The sequence below is a fragment of the Poecilia mexicana genome, unplaced genomic scaffold (genome assembly GCF_051168715.1).
Source record: "Poecilia mexicana isolate PSO_F unplaced genomic scaffold, ASM5116871v1 scaffold_7, whole genome shotgun sequence".
Lineage (NCBI taxonomy): Eukaryota > Metazoa > Chordata > Actinopteri > Cyprinodontiformes > Poeciliidae > Poecilia > Poecilia mexicana.
Window position 1 is genome coordinate 14,453,648 of NW_028263376.1, and position 8,573 is coordinate 14,462,220.

The 8,573-nt window shown below is 38.8% G+C and overlaps 1 protein-coding gene across 1 annotated transcript in view; it reads left to right on the plus strand.

Annotated features, from left to right (window-relative positions):
- Positions 1–8,465, plus strand: part of pkig (protein kinase (cAMP-dependent, catalytic) inhibitor gamma) — a 32,928-nt gene extending 24,463 nt beyond the window's left edge. The window contains exons 2-3 of the mRNA XM_015013943.2: positions 4,487–4,668; positions 7,820–8,465. Coding sequence (XP_014869429.1) covers positions 4,515–4,668; positions 7,820–7,902 — 237 coding nt within the window. The 5' untranslated portion in view covers positions 4,487–4,514 and the 3' untranslated portion in view covers positions 7,903–8,465. The remainder of the gene's footprint in view (positions 1–4,486; positions 4,669–7,819) is intronic.
- The last annotated feature ends 108 nt before the right edge of the window (positions 8,466–8,573 follow it).

An 8,573-nucleotide genomic window follows, 5' to 3' on the forward strand; every position in this document is an offset into this window, starting at 1 on the left:
GGGAATAGGTTTTTCAAAGGGTTTGTTTGTTTGACATAGTGCAGTGTAAAAGAGAAGCACAGCAGCTGAAAATTTAACAAATGTTGCCATTTTGTTATCCAATTGAACAGAATCTGCCGGACTATGAGGTGTGAAAACGCCCTTAGCGACTCCTCACAGCGGGACGTCGGAACCATATTGAGGGCAAAAGCTGCTGCCTGATGGCTTCAGCTGTTAAGTGGTCAATATAACACACAAAATCTTACATTTACACCTGATGTATAAAAGAAAACGGGATGCTGTTTTTTGCTACTAATTGTCAGCACTACAACTAGATGACAAGGCAGAAAAAAAGATTTAAGAAAAAACAATAGCGAGGGAAAGGGAAGTAGTTCAGTTATGCTAGCTTGACTTTGACAACCTTATCATGTAGGTGTGATGTAGAATTCAGTGTTTTGGTTCAGTTAATTTCTTTTTTTTTTTTTTTTTTTTGACAAGGGACATAAACCCCAACTCTGACGGCTCATCACTAGAGTCTGAGTTTAAATTAGCTAATCAACAACCATATTAGCTAATAGCAGCTGTAGCTAATCTGCCACAGCTATCATTTATTAATAATCGCAAAATAAACATCAAAGACATAATACTGTAACGGACTGAATGTTCTGTTCTTTATGTAGGAAATGTTTGGGGGTTTTTTGGTGTTGAATCCTGAAACAAAGTGCGTTGTTGTCAGTTGCTATGGGAACGGCTCTCTGCATAGCATAGTGGACAAAGTGAGAAATGCATGTTTTCTTGAGTTGTTCTTTGTTGGTTTTTCTGCTTTATTTTTTCCTTTGCTGTGGCGCTCTGTACTAAATTAACGATACCTACATCCACAGGTTTCATTTTGTCAACATCACTTCCAGATATAAACAGTTACATGCAGGGAGTTCAAACGAGTTTCTGTAGAGGATCGCCGTGCGGGAAGACGGTATAATGCTATCATTACTGTGGTATTTGCTAAGTGTTGACGGCTAATAATTGTTGTATGCATTCTGACACTAAAATCTATGTTTCTAAGTAGATTCTGCAGATCTTTGTGTTCCACTGGTTTGATGAGATGCAAACCATCTGAAAGACAAACCGCTTATTCCCCAATGTTCACTGTTTTATTTGCCCTGCAGTCAAGTTAAATTTGGTGAGTAGAAAAATATTTTTTTTCCTGGCATTCTTCCCAAGCAGTCTTCTGGCATCAATTATAACAAATCTCACAATGAGCTCTTTAGATTTCTCTCTGTTTTTTAACTCTTTTCTTCCTGTTTGCTACGGTTGGTGCCAAAATTAAGTTGGAGTTTCACTCGTCTGTGTTTGTCACAGTTGAAGTTGCTGTAAACTTTTAATTGTTGCTCTGATTGTAGATATAGGCATGTTTAGGAGAGCAGCTGCTTTCTTGAAGTCATTTTCTGACTTACGGCACATTCTCTTGACTTTCCTATTTTGAAAAGTGGTCAAAAAGGCATCTGGGAAATGTTAGTTGTATAAGACACAAAGTTTTGGATTTTATATTAAATCTTCTTACTCAGGAAAGGAAAACATGTCAGAATCTTATAGTAACATTCTGACATGTTTTAGACGGTTTTTCTGGCTTATTCTGGTGTCTTTTATGGTTTCATCTATCTTTTCTATCTTTGACTGGTTGAATTAAATAAAGAATTAGGGATTTTTAAATTTCACCCCTGTTTGTTTAGTAAAAAATGGCTCACATAGTGCAGTTTTTTTGTTTTTCCTGCTGATCTGATCGAATCGAGAGAAAATCGTCCCGTTCTGCTCTCCGGTGGTTAACGATGGTGGTTATATCTCCGTCTGTTTCACCCCTCAGGTCGTGGAAGGGACTTTCAGTGAGAGCCTCCTGCTGTTTTTTGGCTCAATAAGGATTGTGCAGCCTGCTTTTTAAGACCACAGAGTTATCCGTGGATCATACCACCATCTGTGGCTCTGAACACAAAGCGGCTCTTGTTGATTGTAGGAGCAGTCAGGGGAAAATGCCACCAGTTCAGAATACGGTGACATTTCCAGAGGTTTCACTCTTACATACAGGACCTCAGTTCCTCACTCGGCATGCTGGCTGCTGGCCTCCCACAGACTGACGGCTTGATTTTTTTTTTTTTTTTAACAGACCACACAAATGTACTGTACATCAATCATCAATCAAGTTTATGAGTATAGCACATTTCAGCAGCAAGGCAGTTCAAAGTGCTTTATGTCATAAAAACATAATACAGAGTCATAAAACATCATTGTTGCACATCAACATGTTGGTTATTGTTTCATTTATTATGGTTGAAAAGCTAAACAGATTTCTTTTTAGTCAAGATTTAAATGAACTCAGTTTTTCTGGAAGTTTTTTCCAGCTTTGTGGTGAATAGAAGCTGAAACACATGTTACCAGCGGTGGAGAAAATGCTCAAATACTGTAATTCAAAAATACTTAAAGGGGACGTATTACGCAAAATTTTGATTTGGGACATTTTTGTACTTCTGTTTGGGTTTCTACTGCTTCTAACAAGAGCAGCCAGATGGTTTCTGGCAATAAGTAAATGTTTTTTTGGTTTCTGTAAAATGTTCCATTTAAAAAAAACAAACAAACCTGTAACGCCACAAATCAGCAGGCACTACCCGTTACCTAGCAACACCAGCGAAGCCCAGCCCGCTACCTAGCAACCCAAGCAGAGTTTTGGTCAGGTGGTTTTAAAGCTGCGTGCGCTGAACAATGGCTGCTGGGAAAGACCAGAGTTTTGTTGTTGATTTATCATCAAGAAACATCATGCTACATTCTTGTTGGTTGTGCAGGAGGCTCTACTTCTGCTTTTCAAAGATGTATGGTTGCTGTTTGCAGCAATTTTCACATGTGGGCATAAGCATTGAGTTGTTTTCTGTCGTCTTCTTGTTTGTGGTTTGGGCCAACTGGGCAACACTCGACTGCGGATCATGTGACTCAAGTGATGCAAAAAAATAAAAATAAAAATTCCATTGCAGTTTTGTGAAATAAGCCAATTTCAGTTTCTACTTTTACCAAAAGGCTTGAGTTCTTTCTAAAGTGGTGTGTTCAAATTAAGCAAACTTATTTCTGAAATGTCAAATTGCTCACTTCCATTATAACGTCAATGGAAACGCATAAAACGGGAGTTTCCGTGAAGGAGTTGAAGTGTGTGGCCAGGTCAGCATGATGTCATCGTTTCTGCCGGCTCCTTTTCTTCTTCATGTGATTTGGCTCTCGTCACTCAGCCGCTGCTGTAATTACGCCTCACATACATAGATCTCTCCAGGGAAACAGTTAGCAGTTGTGACGACGTCTCCAGTCTGAGAGCTTCTGCCTCCTTTTTCTACCCAGATACTTTCTGTTGCTGCTTTTCTCCGTTTATTTAACTCCCTGCAGCAGGTTCTTCCTCGTCCTTTTTCTTCGAGGAAACGGTTTCCTGACTTGGCCGGATCTGAGACCCATTTGAAAATGGAGTGAAAACAGGAAACGGATGAGGAGTGAATTGCTAATGGGGTTTCTTTTATTTATATTTCCCTCTGGCCCCACCTCAGCTGGCTGTCAGAGCTCTCTTACTCTGGATTTCCATATTGACAGGAGCTTTATCCACTCCTCCTTTTTAAACGCTGTGTAAGTACCTTCAGGAGAGACAAATGGACTCTGAGAGGGGTTGGACTGAACAAGTGAAGGCCCTTTATCCTGATGTAATTAGGTCAAGCATTTAGGAAAGATGTCGGTGCTTCCATTAGTCTCGGTGCAGAAAGAGGAAGAACAATGATTAAGACCTTCTCTCCGTTTTTCTTATTGATTCTTTCTCTTCTGCTTTTCTCTTTTTTACCCTAAAGATCCAGAGTTGCTTCCTCAGTATTGTACTTTCTCTCCAGTAACTCGTTTTCTCCTCTGTCCAGACGTTTTGCCAAAATCAAAGCGTTGAATCCACCTATGGGGCCGCAAAAAGTATTTTAAGAAAAATGTTTTGTGCCAATAATAAACTAAAGTAAAAATGAAAATCATTGGAGATGCTAACCAGCCCACAGTTTCAGACTTTTATAGGTTTTTTGCGTTTGAGTAAAACAAAAGTGTGGTTCTAATTAGTCATAAATGAAGGTGAATACAGAAAAGTTGTTTTTGTCATACTAAAATAAAAAAAGATTGATGGAAAACCCTGACCATCCATCTTCAGTCAGAGGCTTCTTCAAACCGCTGTAATACAGACAGCTACAGGAGATTTTTCCTGACATTATCTCCGATAACTCTTTTGAAATTTTGAATTAATATGAGTTAAAACAACATTTAATTTCCCTTTGGGATCAATAACATATTTTTGAATTTAAATTGAGGTGGGGGGGCCACAGAGAATCCTGCAGAGGGCCTCACATGGCCCCCAGGCCGCGCTTTGGACACCCCTGGTTGAAGAAGCAGTAGCAGACGAGTAGAAACGTTTCTTTTGAGCGCTCTGCTGCAGCCTAATGCTCTCTCCCTCCCTCAGGTGTAATGAGAGCGCTGGTCATGGACAGATGATGGACGTGGAGACGTCGTACTCGGATTTCATCAACTGTGACCGCACAGGCCGCCGGAACGCCGTGCCCGACATCACAGGGGAGGGGACGGCCACGGCGAGCACGAGTGAGCTCACCAAAGACATGGCAGAGATGGACCTGAAGGCTGCAGGTGGGTGGAACCGGAGACATGCGTCCAACGCCAGGAAAGGACGGTTTTACTTACAGCTGAGGAGATGAAGCTGAAGGGGAACGTAAACCGGTTTTTCACAGGGTCTGAGTTTGTTCAAATCAAAGTAGAAATGGGAAAATCTAGAAGATACTAAAACTTAACGTCATGCAATCACCTTCAAACGGGTGGCATTATGTATAGTGGCATTTTATTAGGCCTGTCGCTGTGGCACATTTTACTGGATGATGGATTATCCCAGAAGTTATTGGGATAAACAATAATGTTGTTTTTGAGACTATTTTCAAGTAATATCATGGTAATGGCATAAAAACATCTCCAATCCTGACTCCTGCAAAGCCAAAAATGTCTCCAAGACTTTTTTTTTTTTTTAAATATGGGCCAATTTTTTGCACACTGCTTTAATTTTTTGCTAGTTTTTCTTACGTTTAAATTTAATTGTGCATATTAGTGGCTAAATTGTTTTTCAATGTACTTGTAGCAATAATTTATTTATTCTTTTTTACATGTGAAAAGGCTTCCTTCCATTTTAACTGCAGTGTGTACAGTTTTTAAATCCCCTGCAGGAATAGTTCTGGAAAATCAAAACATTTATTTTAAAAAAATAAAGATCAGAGTTCTTATTATGGGCTTTTCCACGTTAATCACAAGGCACACACTCTTTCATAAAATGAAATTATGGGTAGAACTCAGAAATGTTGAGCGTCGGCTCCAGACTGCAGCATAATAATGTGCCTGCAGTGTTTTGCAACAGAGCAAAGATGGAGAATTTGTGGCTGTTTGACCAGCAGTAGCCAGGATGTTGACAGGTTTTATGTCTAAAGGCCTTTTTTTCTACAGAAAGTGAAAGATTATTTCAGCTCTGTGTTTTCAGTGAGGAGATCAGGCAGATTGTGTATCTATATCACAATAATAAAGGATACAATCAAGAATTGAAGACGTTTTCACGTACTCTGCAGTATGAATTAATAATTCATTTCTTTTCTTTTTCCAAGGTGGAATGATGATGCTGCATACACTTGCTATGGATTTTTAAACAATAATTGGGTACAGCAGGGTGAATCCCTAATCAACAAATGTGTTAATTTATATAACACCCCTTTTAATATTTGGGTAAATATCCCTTAGAATGTTAAAGAGAAATTATACAGTTTTGTACCAATTTAGATGTGGATATTAGTTCACTATTCTCTCAGAATTGGTAAAGTTCATTAAATTACTTTGCTCATCCTTTAATGTTTAATAATGTTGTGGTCAGAATCATTCAAAAATCTTGATTATTGATTATTTTAAAAAAACATGGATGTGTGAGTGGTAAAGTTATTCACCTGACCCAAAACATTCATACTTAAATGACTACAAATCATTTCCGATCAGGAATAATCAGTGGTGTGCACTTATAGCGGAAAAGCAAGTCCTGCTAAACATAAACATTAGTTTTGCTAATACTAACATGGTATTTAGCACAAGCTAATGCTAAAGTGCTAAATTCAGCCATGTTGATACCCACCATGTGTCAATGACTCAACATTAGATAGTATTACGCCCCCAACAGGGTGACATTTGTTATTGCACACCTACCTATATGCTGCTTGTGCTTCAGAAACTCATGGTTTCAGTTTTATAGTTGCTGATTATTGCTGACTTAGTTGCTGATTTTGCTTAATTGATCATGGTTGATCAGTGGATTTTAAACTGGTGCATTGTGGGAATAAAATAAACATAATTTGTTCTTTTTAGAATGGAGGATGTGAGGAGAGGAAGAGGTCTTCAGCCACTTCAAAATAAGAGCCTGAATATAAATATTAAGTTAATTGAGGAATCCTTTACAGCTGGAACTACTACTTTAACACAAGTGTTGAATTTTATTTAAGGGAAAGTTTACAAAACAGCCACATAAATTAATTTAGAGGAAGCTAACTGTGCTAAGCATTTTAAAAGTTGGCAAAAAAAAAAAAAAAAGCTCTGCACTCATTAACCCCAAATGAGTGCGTTTTAAACTACTGGCTATGGAAATATATCATTTTTTGTCTAATATTTTTCTTCTGGGTGGTTCCTCATATCCCTGCAATAATGTAAACCTGAAATTGAATTAATCTGACTCTCTTGTATCCAAAAAGTATGACTTCCTGCTGTGGCTAGCTTGGGCCTTGACTTTAATTCTTCACCAAGAAGACGTAGGCTTTTAGTTTGTGCCAGTCCCAAATTTAAAACCGCCATTTTCTTGATGATCATTTCAGTTCTTTTGTGTCCTAATAATAGAAAGTGTGCAGGTGAGCAGCTGATCCTGGAGCTGAAGGCACCAATAACCAGTAGCCCACGCAGGTGTTTGGTTTCTCAGCTGTGGGATTTCTGTGTTAAATGAGCCGGAACAGCAGCAGCAGACACAGCCCTCAATTATTCTCCATAATGGTGTCTGGTTCCCTTTCATATTACTCAAATCCTTCCGCTCTGATGCACTTTTTCACTGTATTACCGGGAAATTACTTCCTTTTTAGTTGTAAAACGGTGACCCATGACCTGCAGAGATGAGACCTACTCTGGGGAGAGAAGGACCTCTTGGGGAAACAAACTTGTGTCAGGCTGACATTATGTCACTGCTAAGACTCTAACACTACTTAAGTAATATATTATTCTGATGTTTAATCGATTTCTCTCATGATTAATTGATTAATCAAATAAAAAATGGCATATTCTGCATGATTAATTTGATTTGTAATATATTTTGTACAGTTTTAGTTTAATGTCTGCTTTGAGTATATTGTTGCAGTAAATTACCTTTTCAGTCTGTGTACTCCAGTTAGCAATAGATTAATAAATTAGTTGATGATCTTTCAATAATCCTTTACTCATGATTAATTTGATTAATCATATTTTGTACAGTTTTGGCTTAATTACTGCTTTGAGTAAGTGACCTTTTCTTCAATCTGTGTGCTCCAGTCAACAATCAATTGATTACTAAATTAGTTGACGATTATTACAATAATCGATTAATCATGATTAATCCGATTAATCATGATTAATTTGATTGATCGTTTCAGCCCTAGTTGCTGTAGGAAGTTTTTTTTTTTTCTTGAACAGAATTGTCATGTTTTCCCCTGAATTTGTCCTGTAATCTTTTTTGTCTGCGCAGAAGGAGACCCCGGGGCCTCCCCGGCTCCAGAGGCCGAGGGCTCCACAAGCCAAGACGCCCAGGGCGGCGGGGGGCCGTCCTAAAGGCAGCAGGAGACAGAAGCGGCGTTGAGAAACGCAGAGAGGGAAATGAAGAGGTGGAACGTTAGCCGTCCTTTCTGGAGCTGAGGACACTGTCACTCACTGCCGGCCTGTTTGGAGCTTCCCTCGTCCCAAATGTCACCCACTTCTTTCTTCTTTCTTCTTTTTTACCGGACCAGATAGTAACATGGCTAGGAGAACTGAGTGGAAGTGGAAAATGGGATCCTTTGCTTTATACTCTGTTAGTCATTTGTATTTCCTGACAGGATGAGGAAGCACAGAAACTTTGGATTAATGCCTGAGGAGAAGAACTGAGCTAAACAAAATTATTTATAACTAAAGGCATCGCTCCGGCCTAGAATGGAACTGTGTCATGGATTCATTATCATCCGTTTGTCGTTCTCTTTTCACGTCTGTGTGCGTTTGTGACTCTCTTGTTCCATTTTTTTCTAGTATTGTCTTCATTTACTGTCAAGTAAAGACTTCATATTTATTGCTAAATGTTAAGTGATAACTTTGTGATAGAACTATTCTTTGTGTAATAAAATACTGATGAATTACTGTAACATTTGTACGTTTCTAAGAGATAATTACGTTCTTACACTAGGAATCCGTCCGTGTTGTGGGTTACTGGAGACTGCTGATCAGGGAGCAGTAAAAGGCGTGTTAATTAG